Source organism: Triturus cristatus, chromosome 1_1 (genome assembly GCF_964204655.1).
Source record: "Triturus cristatus chromosome 1_1, aTriCri1.1, whole genome shotgun sequence".
Taxonomy (NCBI): Eukaryota; Metazoa; Chordata; class Amphibia; order Caudata; family Salamandridae; genus Triturus; species Triturus cristatus.
The window spans coordinates 20,850,854-20,866,796 of record NC_140579.1 but is presented as its reverse complement, the minus strand read 5'-3'; the positions used below and the strand labels follow the sequence as shown (position 1 = coordinate 20,866,796).

Here is a 15,943-nt window from a genome sequence, read left to right as displayed (position 1 = left end):
TGGTGCAGAGGAGCACGGCAGAGTCTGTAGAAGCGCTAGGATCCCTGGCCTCTCCAGGAGGGCACCTAAGCCTTCCGGGTGCCTTCACACTCAGGATAAATGAATACATTTTGTTCTGTGCTTTAGTCGCCCCTCTGTGAGCACTGTCTGGTAGATGAAGCTCTGTGTTAATAAACACATTCAGGGAGGTGGTTGTGTACAAACAAACAACAGCCGCAATACCGTACGTTTTGAACGTGTAGTTAAATACCTGGTCATCGAGTACCTCATTGGCTGATCATTCCATGGCACTACCAAAACTACATTTGGACACATTTGCTCAACTGTAAAACACTCCCTTCTATTGGTCATTTAACAACTCGGGGCTTTGGGGTTAGGTAACCTACTTTGGATGCTGTGTAAAAGAGTAAATCCAAAAATGGATGCAATGAAACTAAGCAACCAGTACTGTCTAAAACACTGTTAAAACTGACACACATTCTGGCATTTTGTTTAGTTAATGTCGATTTTCTAATAGATGCGAGTAAAGTACTTTTAATATCTTAATGAAATCTGCACACTTTTAACTAATAGCACCAGGCGACCTTTGACAACTAGGCAATGAATACATTTTCATGTACCCCCGAAGCCCCCCTGCCCCCGCCCCCTTGGCATAATTCATTGCCTCCCAGTGTTTGGGGGATAACCAAGACGCAAGAGAGTGAGTCACATAGTGTAGAAAATGAAAGAGAAGTCGGGATTTGGATTCACATGCTCCGATCGCGTTGGTTAGTCTGTAAGCACTACTTTTATTAATGAGTTTCGCATTAGTAAAGCACCACGGTATGCATGTGTGGCGACACTTCACCCATGAGGTACGTGCCAAGCAATTGTTGACACAATCCACACTTTGCGTCTTTTTCATTATATTCATTACGAAGTGCAGGACCTTTCCAAGGGATTTTGCACACTACATACATTCACTCCAAAAATAAAACGCGTAGGTAAAAAACATTGCCATTTACAATATCAATAGCTCTAACTCACAAATGCGAGACCTAATAGCATTGCAAATGCTTGTTTTTCTGTGGCAAGCAATAGAAAAAATATAATCAGTGCGAAAGGATTTAGACATAAAGTTGTGCTAAAGAGACAATGCACATCAAACACATTTGGAAGATGGAGGGGCCTTGTACAGGCACGCACCGGCAATGGCTGGGTAGAAGTCCTTCCTCTCTTGCACCTCGTAGGAGCCCTCGCAGCACGCCAAGCAGTCCTCATAGGCTTTGTAATATTCGGACAGTGCCTGCTCCATGCCGGAACTGCTGCTGCTGAAGTCACCACTGTTGTAGGACTTCACAGCTTTCACGAAGAGCGCCTAAAAGTAGGGTCAAAGGTTATTCACGTGCGCATCTGCAGCTTTCACAACAGTGATGGCGTGAAGTTCCAACGCAAGTAAATAAGCCAATAATCAGTTGGGTGAAAGGGCACGTGTTGGGCAGTTTAATATGAGTAACAGCCAAGCTTGAAGGCGCTGCTTTCGCCTCTTACCTCACCCTGCCTTATGACCCCAAAATACAGGTTATTTTCTCAAGAGAATCAGCCAAAAAGAACTATCCACCCATTCCTTATGTTATACTCCTTGGGCCAGATAAACGACTTTGATGATGATAATGCCAAGAGCGCAGGCAGAGCTTCTATGTTTGTTGGACTCACTCCTTTTACTGTTCTGCGCGGCTCTTTTTCCCCCTCTATAATTCTAGATGCAAAAAGCGACCTGAGAATGAGCAACCGTCCTTATTGAAATGTGTTTGTATCTGGAGACAGTTGAGATTTCTGTCAAGCTCCTAGTTGTATGCTGACCCTGTGAACTGCAGCTCTGAATGTACATAAACTTCACCCAAATACACCTGCTCCAGCAAAATGACTATTGCAACTGTTCAACAAGCATTGGCATAGCCAATAGGTCTCGCCTTTGGGACCTTATAAGTGTTTAGCCATGCAACAGTTGATGTTGTTGCACCAAGGATATTGTACTGCATAACTAAATACTTCTAAGGTCCCAAAGGCGAGACCTATTGGCTATGCCAATGCTTGTTTATTTTTGGGGACTTCACCTGCAGAAAAACATATATATGTTTTAATAGCCATTGCACCACATTGTCACGGTTAAACCTCTTGGCTTTACCGGTGCCCATTTTTATTGTGGCACTTAAAGAAGACAATAGAAAATAGGCGTGTCACAGAGATCCATTTGTTACCGCAGTTCATGAGATACAACCCTAATATACAACAGTGACTATTACAAACTGCCCTCAAGGAGCTGCCAGCAAACTGCGTAGAATAAATTAGGACATTATGTTCACCCTCAGTCATTCATGATCTATTTCTGTTGCTGGACAGTGATTGTTTGGAAAGATATACATTCTTATTAAAAAAGTCAGCCTTTACCAGTGCTTTAAAACAAATTAAATGTATGTGAGAGAGGGGCTATGGAGAGATGACGGGCTTTCTTGCCTGGTGGTCGTGAGGGAATCAAAAGAGGGGGGGGGGGGTTGCAAAAATGATTATCACACTGGGTGCCATCAACTCTAGAGCCGGCCCTTGAGGTAGTGAATGAAAAAGAGGGTTGTAGCTATGCAGTCAAGTGCCCTTCAGCAGCAAACAGGCATATGAAGGACACATTCTGCAAAGAATGATTGTGAGAAGCCCAAACAATCAGACATTAAAAGAGACACGCAAAATGTAGCCTTCTTTCAAAAGAAAAACAACCACAACCGCCAGAAAGCGTCATCAATCCTGAAAATCAAACTGGAACAGTGAGGAAATCAACCTGGGATGAAACAAATCGAGAAATAAAAACACATTCTATGCCAAGAAGTCTTCACCCGACGAGCCGGAGAGAGCCATTCGCTTGCACTCTTAAAAGCCCAAAGGAAGGACAAGTCTTCATCCTGGCCAGAGCCAAGTGGCTGGATGGCAACAAACCAAGAGGCTGGGGTTCCAGCCTTGGAAAAATGGCAATGCCATGAAAGATCTACAGACGACTAGTCCCATACTCCATACTGGTGCAGACAGCATCCTCAGGTCTTGAGAGGCCTGCTCCTAGATACGGGAGGAGAGACATACGTAACTACAGGGACACATGGCAATGCCATGAAAGATCTACAGACGACTAGTCCCATACTCCATACTGGTGCAGATAGCATCCTCAGGTCGAGAGGCCGGCTCCTGGATACGCGAGAAGAGACATACGTAACTACAGGGAAACATGGCTGCAATGAAAGAGCTACAGACGACTAGTCCCATAGTCCATACTGGTGTAGACAGCATCCTCAGGCCTTGAGAGGCCGGCTCCTGGATACGGGAGGAGAGACATACGTAACTACAGGGAAACATGCCAATGCAATGAAAGAGCTACAGACGACTAGTCCCATACTCCATACTGGTGCAGACAGCATCCTCAGGTCGAGAGGCCGGCTCCTGGATACGGGAGGAGAGACATACGTAACTACAGGAACACATGGCTGCAATGAAAGAGCTACAGACGACTAGTCCCATACTCCATACTGGTGCAGACAGCATCCTCAGGTCTTGAGAGGCCGGCTCCTGGATACGGGAGGAGAGACATACGTAACTACAGGGAAACATGCCAATGCAATGAAAGAGCTACAGACGACTAGTCCCATACTCCATACTGGTGCAGATAGCATCCTCACGCCTTGAGAGGCCGGCTCCTGGATACGGGAGGAGAGACATACGTAACTACAGGGAAACATGCCAATGCAATGAAAGAGCTACAGATGACTAGTCCCATACTCCATACTGGTGCAGACAGCATCCTCAGGTCGAGAGGCCTGCTCCTAGAGACGGGAGGAGAGACATACGTAACTACAGGGAAACATGCCAATGCAATGAAAGAGCTACAGGCGACTAGTCCCATACTCCATACTGGTGCAGACAGCATCCTCAGGTCTTGAGAGGCCTGCTCCTGGATACGGGAGGAGAGACATACGTAACTACAGGGACACATGCCAATGCAATGAAAGAGCTACAGGCGACTAGTCCCATACTCCATACTGGTGCAGATAGCATCCTCACGCTTTGAGAGGCCTGCTCCTGGAGACGGGAGGAGAGACATACGTAACTACAGGGACACATGCCAATGCAATGAAAGAGCTACAGGCGACTAGTCCCATACTCCATACTGGTGCAGACAGCATCCTCAGGTCGAGAGGCCTGCTCCTGGATACGGGAGGAGAGACATACGTAACTACAGGGAAACATGGCTGCAATGAAAGAGCTACAGACGACTAGTCCCATAGTCCATACTGGTGCAGATAGCATCCTCAGGTCTTGAGAGGCCGGCTCCTGGATACGGGAGGAGAGACATACGTAACTACAGGGAAACATGCCAATGCAATGAAAGAGCTACAGACGACTAGTCCCATACTCCATACTGGTGCAGACAGCATCCTCAGGTCGAGAGGCCGGCTCCTAGAGACGGGAGGAGAGACATACGTAACTACAGGGACACATGGCAATGCAATGAAAGAGCTACAGATGACTAGTCCCATACTCCATACTGGTGCAGACAGCATCCTCAGGTCTTGAGAGGCCTGCTCCTGGAGACGGGAGGAGAGACATACGTAACTACAGGGAAACATGCCAATGCAATGAAAGAGCTACAGACGACTAGTCCCATAGTCCATACTGGTGCAGATAGCATCCTCAGGTCTTGAGAGGCCGGCTCCTGGATACGGGAGGAGAGACATACGTAACTACAGGGAAACATGCCAATGCAATGAAAGAGCTACAGACGACTAGTCCCATACTCCATACTGGTGCAGACAGCATCCTCAGGTCGAGAGGCCTGCTCCTGGATACGGGAGGAGAGACATACGTAACTACAGGGAAACATGCCAATGCAATGAAAGAGCTACAGACGACTAGTCCCATACTCCATACTGGTGCAGACAGCATCCTCAGGTCGAGAGGCCGGCTCCTAGAGACGGGAGGAGAGACATACGTAACTACAGGGAAACATGCCAATGCAATGAAAGAGCTACAGACGACTAGTCCCATACTCCATACTGGTGCAGACAGCATCCTCAGGTCTGGAGAGGCCTGCTCCTGGATACGGGAGGAGAGACATACGTAACTACAGGGAAACATGCCAATGCAATGAAAGAGCTACAGGCGACTAGTCCCATACTCCATACTGGTGCAGATAGCATCCTCAGGTCTTGAGAGGCCGGCTCCTGGATACGGGAGGAGAGACACACGTCCAACTTCATCCTGCTAGGAGACTTTAATTTTCATTTCGAGTCAACAGCAGATCAATCAATCAATCAATCAAAGACATTTCTAGAGCGCGCTACATACCCGTAGGGTCTCAAGGCGCTGGGGGGGGAGGGGGTGCCGCTACTGCTCGAACAGCCAGGTCTTCAGCTTCTTCCTGAAGGAGAGGTGGTCTTGGGTCAGGCGCAGGCCGGTCGGGAGGGAGTTCCAGGTCTTGGCGGCCAGGTAGGAGAAGGACCTTCCTCCTGTGGTCGCTCTTCGGATGCGGGGGACGGCGGCGAGGGCGTGGCTGGCAGATCGGAGGTGGCGTTTGGGAGCGTAGAAGTTGACTCGGCTGTTGAGGTAGCTCGGGCCTTGGTCGTGTAGGGCTTTGTGTGCGTGGGTGAGGAGGCGGAAGGAGACTCTCTTGCTGACGGGGAGCCAGTGGAGGTCTCTCAGATGTCCGGAGATGTGGCTGGTTCGTGGGATGTCGAGGATGAGTCTGGCTGAGGCGTTTTGGATCCGCTGGAGTCTCTTCTGGAGCTTGGCGGTGGTGCCGGCGTAGAGGGCGTTGCCGTAGTCCAGTCGGCTGGTGACGAGGGCCTGGGTGACGGTCTTCCTGGTCTCTGTGGGGATCCACCAGAAGATCTTCCGTAGCATGCGTAGGATGTTGAAGCATGACGAGGAGACGGCGTTGACTTGCCTGGTCATGGAGAGGGAGGAGTCCAGGATGAAGCCCAGGTTGCGTGCATGGTCTGTCGGTTTGGGTGCGGTGCCCAGGGCGGGAGGCCACCAGGAGTCGTCCCAGGCGGAGGGTGAGGAGCCCAGGATGAGGACCTCCGTCTTGTCTGAGTTCAGCTTCAGGCGGCTGGTCGTCATCCACTCGGCTACCTCTTTCATCCCTTCTTGTAGGTTGGCTTTGGCGGCGGCGGGGTCGTTGGTCAGGGAGAGGATCAGCTGGGTGTCGTCGGCGTAGGAGATTATGCTGAGGTTGTGTTTGCGTACGATGGCCGCGAGGGGGCTCATGTAGACCCACGGCGGCAATCTTAACAGATGACCTTGCGGCCCTACGACTCACTCAACGAGTCACATCTCCCACTCATGAAAAAGGCCATTTGCTGGACCCGGTCTTCAGCAACTGTCATGACCTTCTAACCAGCTCTCCTATTCCCTTGCCCTGGACGGATCACTTCCTTATTCCCATTAATTGGTCTGCGCCCAAACCCCCCGAACCCCTTCCCACTACGAGAATCATGAGAGCTTGGTCTCGCTTAGCAGTCGACAACTGGACTAGTATACTCACAGAGAATCCACCCCTGATTGAAGATAACCCTGGCATAGCAAACCAAGCATATACCAACTGGATTACTAATTCGCTTGACGCCGTTCTCCCTAAAAAGGAAATTACGTTCAAGCGCTCGCATAAAACAGCTCCATGGTATACAGATGTTCTCAGAGAGAAGAAGCGTCTCTGCAGGAAATCAGAAAGGCACTGGCGCTCTGACTACTCCGCAGTCAAAAGAACCCTATATCGCAAAAGCATCAGTGAATACAAATCACTCATAAAAACAGCACAGGCCACATATTTCTCAGAGAAAATCCTGCATGCCAAATCTAGACCAAAAGAAATCTTCCAGATCATTAAACAACTATCCAAACAATCACCACGTCTGCAGGCGGATAAGACATCCTCCCATTGTAACAATGTTGCCGAATTCTTTCATCTGAAAATCAGCTCCATCTACTCTGCTTTCTCCCCGGAAAATTCCACCCTTTCAGTCACTCCCCCTCTCCCCACAGTCTCCCCGCCCAGCCCACACCTACCTATGCTAAACCACTTCCCTCTTCTGGACTTAGCATCTCTCGAGCCCTTAGCACGGAAAGTAAAATCCGGGTCCCCGAATGACCCAGCCCCTCCAGATATAATAATGGCTGCCGCACACACGACTCTCCCCATCATAAGGGAGGTCTTAAATACCTCCATCTCCTCCGGTACGGTCCCAATAGCGTGGAAGCGGGCTATGGTCAGAGCCCTGCTGAAAAAGCCTAACCTGGACTCCGCCGACCTGAGCAATTATCGCCCCATATCACTGCTCCCATGGCTAAGCAAGATCCTGGAGAAACATATAAACCAACAACTAATAAACTTCCTGGAAGTTCATCATCTACTGGACCCAACTCAAACAGGCTTTAGACCGAAACACGGGACCGAGACCGCTCTCCTCATGGTCACCGAAGAAGCTAGACATATTCTGGATCAGGGAGGATCAGTGGCAGTGATCCTCCTTGACCTCAGCGCGGCCTTTGATACGGTCAGCCACAACACCCTGCTGTATCGTATGTCCCAGGTCGGCATCAAAGACAAAGCCTGGTCCTGGTTCCAGTCATTCTTGGAGGATAGGTCCTTCCGCGTGTTTGACGGTGAGTCTGTCTCCACCAGCAGGCCCCTGAAATGTGGAGTCCCCCAGGGTTCCTCTCTAAGCCCTGCACTCTTTAACATATACATGAGGCCACTGGCAGATGTCGTCCGTCCTTTTGGGATTAAGATCATCTCCTACGCGGACGACACACAGCTAGTGGTCTCCCTGACGCAGGTTGCCAATTTTTCAACACAGGGCAGGCTTAGAGAGTGCCTGGAGGAAGTGAAAACCTGGATGTCCCGCTCATCTTTAAAATTAAATGGAGACAAAACCGAGCTGATGCTCCTCGGGCCCCCAGACCTCAGTCTCCCCACCTCCATGTGGCCACCTAGTCTGGGCCCTCCACCTACCCCAAAAAATAGCATCAAGAGCCTCGGAGTCTGGCTTGACAGATCTCTGTCCTTTAGCACGCAGGCCACAAAACTCTCAGCAACTTGCTTCGGCATCATGAGGATGCTGAGGAGAATCCTCCCTCTCCTTCCTATGGAGGCCAGACAAACAGCTGTCCAAGGTCTAATCCAGTCGCGCCTCGACTTTAATAATGTACTTTACCTCGGGGCCCCGGAATACACTCTGAGCAGGCTTCAGATGGCCCAGAACTGCGCAGCCCGCATCCTACTCAACATTCCTCGCAGACAGTCAGCTAGGGCCGGACTGATAACCCTTCACTGGCTTCCAGTGCGCCAGAGAGTTATGTTCAAGGCCATGTGCATAGCTCATCAGTCCTTCTGGAACACTGGCCCCAGCATCACTCAAGATCTAATAACCCACTACACACCCAACAGAAGTCTACGCTCGAGTCAGACCTTCCGGGCAATAGTTCCCAGGATAAAGAGATCCAGATCCGGAGGCAGGTCTTTTTCACACAACGCCGCGAGGGCCTGGAACGCCCTTCCTCTGCATCTTAGAGCCAACCCTAACCTTCTAGCCTTTCGTAAACAGCTGAAAACCTTTTTATTTCACCCAATCTAACCTACCCCCCCCTTCTCCCCACGGGTGTCTCAGTCTGGTCTTACGGTATTCTTAGCGCTTGGACGCCTCCGGGCAGCAATTTGCGCTCTATAAATGCACATCCAATCCAATCCAATCCAACTACAGGGAAACATGCCAATGCAATGAAAGAGCTACAGACGACTAGTCCCATACTCCATACTGGTGCAGACAGCATCCTCAGGTCGAGAGGCCGGCTCCTAGAGACGGGAGGAGAGACATACGTAACTACAGGGACACATGGCAATGCAATGAAAGAGCTACAGATGACTAGTCCCATACTCCATACTGGTGCAGACAGCATCCTCAGGTCTTGAGAGGCCGGCTCCTAGAGACGGGAGGAGAGACATACGTAACTACAGGGAAACATGGCTGCAATGAAAGAGCTACAGACGACTAGTCCCATACTCCATACTGGTGCAGACAGCATCCTCAGGTCGAGAGGCCGGCTCCTGGATACGGGAGGAGAGACATACGTAACTACAGGGAAACATGGCTGCAATGAAAGAGCTACAGACGACTAGTCCCATACTCCATACTGGTGCAGACAGCATCCTCAGGTCGAGAGGCCGGCTCCTGGATACGGGAGGAGAGACATACGTAACTACAGGGAAACATGCCAATGCAATGAAAGAGCTACAGACGACTAGTCCCATACTCCATACTGGTGCAGACAGCATCCTCAGGTCTTGAGAGGCCTGCTCCTAGAGACGGGAGGAGAGACATACGTAACTACAGGGAAACATGGCTGCAATGAAAGAGCTACAGACGACTAGTCCCATACTCCATACTGGTGCAGACAGCATCCTCAGGTCTTGAGAGGCCTGCTCCTGGATACGGGAGGAGAGACATACGTAACTACAGGGACACATGCCAATGCAATGAAAGAGCTACAGACGACTAGTCCCATACTCCATACTGGTGCAGACAGCATCCTCAGGTCTTGAGAGGCCGGCTCCTGGATACGGGAGGAGAGACATACGTAACTACAGGGAAACATGCCAATGCAATGAAAGATCTACAGACGACTAGTCCCATACTCCATACTGGTGCAGACAGCATCCTCAGGTCGAGAGGCCGGCTCCTGGATACGGGAGGAGAGACATACGTAACTACAGGGAAACATGGCTGCAATGAAAGAGCTACAGGCGACTAGTCCCATACTCCATACTGGTGCAGACAGCATCCTCAGGTCTTGAGAGGCCTGCTCCTGGATACGGGAGAAGAGACGTACATAACTACAGGAACACATGGTCCCTGAAGTAAGAGTGGTCATCTTCTTGAGATGTGCTTCTTGAAAAGGAAGATGCTAGCTCACACACCATACGTACACTGGGAATTGTGGGAAAACCTACCAGAGGCCCACACTATATATCAATACGTGTTGTGTACGAGTATTGACAAATCTCCATACATACATCGGCACTTCTATACATCCTTTATGCTGCTTTTATCAACCTTTCTTTTGTGATTGCTGATTTTCTCTAAATATTATTTTTCAAGAGTGGTTTTACTTTCCGTCTATTCTAATAAGTCTAATGTTCTCTAATAATCATCTAAAAATTATTTCCCTCTCTTGTTTTGCCTGCAAAGAAGAGTGGACCAAAAGGCGTAACAACAAAACCGTTGTTTAGATAATGATTCGCAGAACAGGTCGCGTCACACATTGCCCAGGAAAACAAGGCTCGTCTTGATGGTCCAAAACAAAGTTACTGATACTCTGAGGGGGGAGGATATGAAATGTATCAGTTCAACGCCCGACGCGCTGGGGCTGTTTGACTCTAGTGCAAAAAGGGAATAATCTGGGCCTAATCTTGGACTTTGATATGACATTTGTTCTGGAAGCAAATGTGCTGGTCAGAGGCCTTTCATAATGAATGACCAGGAAGAAATAGATAATGAGTCATGCATAATTTACATCGCTCAACAAGTTACAGTGGCCAGAACCAAACACTCAGTGAATACAGTGTGAGTATAAAGACAGTACCATGTGCATTGAGGATACATTTATAGATTTCCGGCTCCACACACCAAGTATGCAGGATCAAGGGACCTGGTGACCTAAAAAAGCTGCTCCTTCAAAGTACTTTGATCAAAGCATTCTGACAAAGCAACAGAACCTCAGTCTGACCAATGAAATCCAAGCTGCATGAGGGCATATCAGCACCGGGCTCTGGGACACGCCTAATCCAATGCTGAACGCAAGCTGCATGAGGGCATATCAGCACCGGGCTCTGGGACACGCCTAATCCAATGCTGAACACAAGCTGCATGAGGGCATATCAACACCGGGCTCTGGGACACGCCTAATCCAATGCTGAACGCAAGCTGCATGAGGGCATGTCAGCACCGGGCTCTGGGACACGCCTAATCCAATGCTGAACGCAAGCTGCATGAGGGCATGTCAGCACCGGGCTCTGGGACACGCCTAATCCAATGCTGAACGCAAGCTGCATGAGGGCATGTCAGCACCGGGCTCTGGGACACGCCTAATCCAATGCTGAACGCAAGCTGCATGAGGGCATATCAGCACCGGGCTCTGGGACACGCCTAATCCAATGCTGAACGCAAGCTGCATGAGGGCATATCAGCACCGGGCTCTGGGACACGCCTAATCCAATGCTGAACGCAAGCTGCATGAGGGTATATCAGCACCGGGCTCTGGGACACGCCTAATCCAATGCTGAACACAAGCTGCATGAGGGCATATCAGCACCGGGCTCTGGGACACGCCTAATCCAATGCTGAACGCAAGCTGCATGAGGGCATATCAGCACCGGGCTCTGGGACACGCCTAATCCAATGCTGAACGCAAGCTGCATGAGGGCATATCAGCACCGGGCTCTGGGACACGCCTAATCCAATGCTGAAAGCAAGCTGCATGAGGGCATATCCGCACCGGGCTCTGGGACATGCCTAATCCAATGCTGAACGCAAGCTGCATGAGGGCATATCAGCACCGGGCTCTGGGACACGCCTAATCCAATGCTGAACGCAAGCTGCATGAGGGCATATCAGCACCGGGCTCTGGGACACGCCTAATCCAATGCTGAACGCAAGCTGCATGAGGGCATATCAGCACCGGGCTCTGGGACACGCCTAATCCAATGCTGAACGCAAGCTGCATGAGGGCATATCAGCACCGGGCTCTGGGACACGCCTAATCCAATGCTGAACACAAGCTCCATGAGGGCATATCAGCACCGGGCTCTGGGACACGCCTAATCCAATGCTGAACGCAAGCTGCATGAGGGCATATCAGCACCGGGCTCTGGGACACGCCTAATCCAATGCTGAACGCAAGCTGCATGAGGGCATATCAGCACCGGGCTCTGGGACACGCCTAATCCAATGCTGGAAGCAAGCTCCATGAGGGCATATCAGCACCGGGCTCTGGGACATGCCTAATCCAATGCTGAACGCAAGCTGCATGAGGGCATATCAGCACCGGGCTCTGGGACACGCCTAATCCAATGCTGAACGCAAATTGCATGAGGGCATATCAGCACCGGGCTCTGGGACACAGCTAATCCAATGCTGAACACAAGCTGCATGAGGGCATATCAGCACCGGGCTCTGGGACACGCCTAATCCAATGCTGAACGCAAGCTCCATGAGGGCATATCAGCACCGGGCTCTGGGACACGCCTAATCCAATGCTGAACGCAAACTGCATGAGGGCATATCAGCACCGGGCTCTGGGACACGCCTAATCCAATGCTGAACGCAAGCTGCATGAGGGCATATCAGCACCGGGCTCTGGGACATGCCTAATCCAATGCTGAACGCAAGCTCCATGAGGGCATATCAGCACCAGGCTCTGGGACACGCCAAAGCCAATGCTGAACGCAAGCTCCATGAGGGCATATCAGCACCGGGCTCTGGGACACGCCTAATCCAATGCTGAACGCAAGCTCCATGAGGGCATATCAGCACCGGGCTCTGGGACACGCCTAATCCAATGCTGAACGCAAACTGCATGAGGGCATATCAGCACCGGGCTCTGGGACACGCCTAATCCAATGCTGAACGCAAGCTGCATGAGGGCATATCAGCACCGGGCTCTGGGACACGCCTAATCCAATGCTGAACGCAAGCTGCATGAGGGCATATCAGCACCGGGCTCTGGGACATGCCTAATCCAATGCTGAACGCAAGCTGCATGAGGGCATATCAGCACCGGGCTCTGGGACACACCTAATCCAATGCTGAAAGCAAAGTTACAACACCCCTCTACATAAAACCACTGGAAACAAAGAGCTTGAGAAAATAATCTCTAAAAATGAACTTCTAATTACAACCCTGACCTCTTCTACACAGATTCAAATGAGTCCACATCCACTAAACCCCTTGGATTCTAAAACCTTCTTTAGTCCCGAAATTTAAATTCTATCCTCTGTACCCCGAGATATCTACTTCCAGTATATTTGCAGCGTTCCTTTGAGGTGGTCACATGGAACCTAATATAAGGATAACAAGCATTTGCAATGCAATAGGTCTCGCTTTCACGCGAGTTTGAGCTATTGACATTGCAAATAACAATGCCTTTTATTTTTGTTTTCATTTTAAAAACATAAATAGAAGGCATTGTTATTTGCAATTCACAACTCCGTAGCGTAACATAAATGCGAGACCTATTGCATTGCAAATGCTTCAGAGGGAGGGGGAGAGAGAAAGAAAGAGAGAAAGAGGAAGGGAGTAAGAGAGAAAGAGGGAGAGTGTGAGAGAGAGAGAAAGAAAGAACGAACAAGAAAGAAAGAAAGAAAGAAAGAAAGAAAGAAAGAAAGAAAGAAAGAAAGAAAGAAAGAAAGATGAGGCCAAAGAAGGAAAGATAAGAGAGGGAAGAAACTAAAAACTGGAAAAAAAGAAAGCGAGAACAGGGAAGAAAGAAAGAAAGAGAGAAAGAAAGAAAGATAGAAAGAAAACAAGAGAGTGGCATAGAGAAAATACAAGAGGGAAATTTTTAAGCGAGAGAAAGGGTGTGAGAGAATCAAGTCAAGAGACAAAAAAAAAAGCTCCAAGTAGATGGAGGAACAGAAGGTGTGAGAAAGAAAAGGAGAGCGTGTGACGGCAACAGAGGAAAAACAGTGAAAAGTTACAAAAGAAAATAAGAACTAAAGTGTAAGCGAGTGTTTGAAAGACCATGAGGCAGTGCAGAAGAGTGAGCGCACATAAGTACTAGACATTCCGATAGTCAGAGACAGGATATAAGAGAAAGAACGTCAGTGTGAGGGGAGGGGGTTGAAGGCAAGAGGGAGAGAATATTAGCAGAGAATATGCGAAGAAGGGTAAAAGAGAAAAAGTAGTAGTGGATACAGTGCATAACTTATGCACCAGAGACAGAGCAGGACTGCCCCCCCTTCCCCCGCCGTCCATCCGCATGTAACATCACATGTTCAATGGGTTTCAGGCCTTTGAGGCGTCAACCTAAACCGCCTGCTCCAGTCTGACCTCGAGAAGTACTTCCTGTCTCACCTTCACTATCTAGCTTTCACCGGCTATGTCTCTTATTCAGCATAAGAGACATAGCCGGTGAAAGCTAGATAGTGAAGGTGTGAGAGTACGCGAGGGAGGGAGATAACTTAGCATACTGAAAAATGAAAGGTGTCCTGAAAAGACTGAGATATAGTATTTGTGAGAATATGAATAAGAAAGAGTGAGCATGCGAGGTAAAGCAAGAAGAGGGGGGCCCAAGAGAAAGGAAGATAAGAATGAAGGAGTGCGCAAAAGAACATGAGTGAATGAGAGTGCAGGAAACAAATGGGGAAAGCATAAGGAAAGAAAATATGAAAGGAAGAATGTAGGGTATCGAAAGGGGTTCGGAGCAAGTGCAGGTGAGAGCACGAGACTAGAGAGAGGCAAGAGCGGAGAGAGAACTAGGATAGGGAGTGAACTAGGATGGGGAAGAAGGGAGAGGCGAAAGAGGGACTAAGAGCGCGAGAGGGCAATCGAGAGGAGATTAACACAGAGCGAAGGAAAGAAAGGGAGAGGGGTTCTAAAGAGCAGGGAGAAAAATACTCTACTCCATCCTGGCACCTCTCCCCCTTCCCTCTCAATGCGACCTCCTCCTCTCACCACTCACTGGACGGTTCCCGTGGGGAGGGATGTGCAATTCTCTTCCAAAGCCGCGTAGTCATTTCTCCAGACACTCACGGGTCACCGGAGATGGCTCGGGTGCTACCATGTGCAGAGCAGGGGGGGTGGGGGGGGGGCTGGTGCCTGGAGCGTTCCCTCCCAGGATCACCCACGTGGTTCATGAGCCCCCACGCGACCCGCTCAGCACGGTTTATGTGTGAAGGGGTCTGTGTCAGGAGAGAGCAAGACTGCCCCCCCTCCCGTCCGTCCTCTTGTAAATATCACATCTTAGATGGGTTTCAGGACTCGGACTCATCACTGTTTAGCATCTACCTAAACCGCCTACCTTTAGTCTGACCTCAAGTAGTACTTCCTGTTTCAGGACTTGGACCCCAGAACACACATCAGCGTCATTGGTATGATCTGACCTACGGAGCCCTCAGATGGTACAGCCCTAGAGCCAGAGTGTTTTTAAATGGACCGGCCCGGTACTGTACTTGCATGTCTTCATTTTGAGATGGCGAGAACCTGCACTTGTCAGCAGAGGTACAATACTTTCACTTGTAGAGTACCGTCACTTCTCAGAAGAAAGCGAGCCCAAGTACAACAAAGCCAAAATACCTTCATCTTGCCCTGGAACAGTACAGATACGTTGTCACCTCACTGAATCCCACAGGAAGGTTTCCTAATCGTGTTCTATGCTCATTCAGTCTTTCGCCTCTCTGCGATGACTGCAGACACAACTGTCATTTGACTTAGTGCCGCCCACAGACAGCTTATAGGTGGAAACGCTTTCTGCTCCGACTGTGTAATAAGATGGCCGCATGCACACATCCGGGATTACTGTGTACACACGGATGAAAGACATAAGCTCCCGCGATGACGCGCCTTAGCCCAACATCTCCTAGGTTTAACAAGCTCTCCAAACAGTGCTCGTTTGTTACCGCCCTGTCTCCTTTTGGACGGCCCATCCGGACTGGATCTCACGGCTTGTTTATCTAACACGGCTCCTAAAGATAAGAAATTGCTTGGCAACAGCTGCAAAGCAGACGAGCCAGTCCGGATGGGCCGTCCCAAAAGGCGAAAGGGCGGTAACAAAGAAGCTTCATTTTCAATGGCAGGCCACCGTTTACCATAAACAATGACGCCTTCCAATGAAAATGAGGGGCGGGGCTTCAAGCCCTCTTCTCAATGTCTTC

At 49.7% G+C, this 15,943-nt stretch overlaps 1 protein-coding gene across 1 annotated transcript in view; it reads right to left on the bottom strand.

Annotated features, from left to right (window-relative positions):
- Nucleotides 1–15,943, bottom strand: part of LOC146869178 (endoplasmic reticulum protein SC65-like) — a 95,614-nt gene that overhangs the window by 48,427 nt on the left and 31,244 nt on the right. Inside the window, exon 3 of the mRNA XM_085642154.1 lies at nucleotides 1,186–1,357. Within this exon, the coding sequence (XP_085498280.1) occupies nucleotides 1,186–1,357 (172 nt within the window). The remainder of the gene's footprint in view (nucleotides 1–1,185; nucleotides 1,358–15,943) is intronic.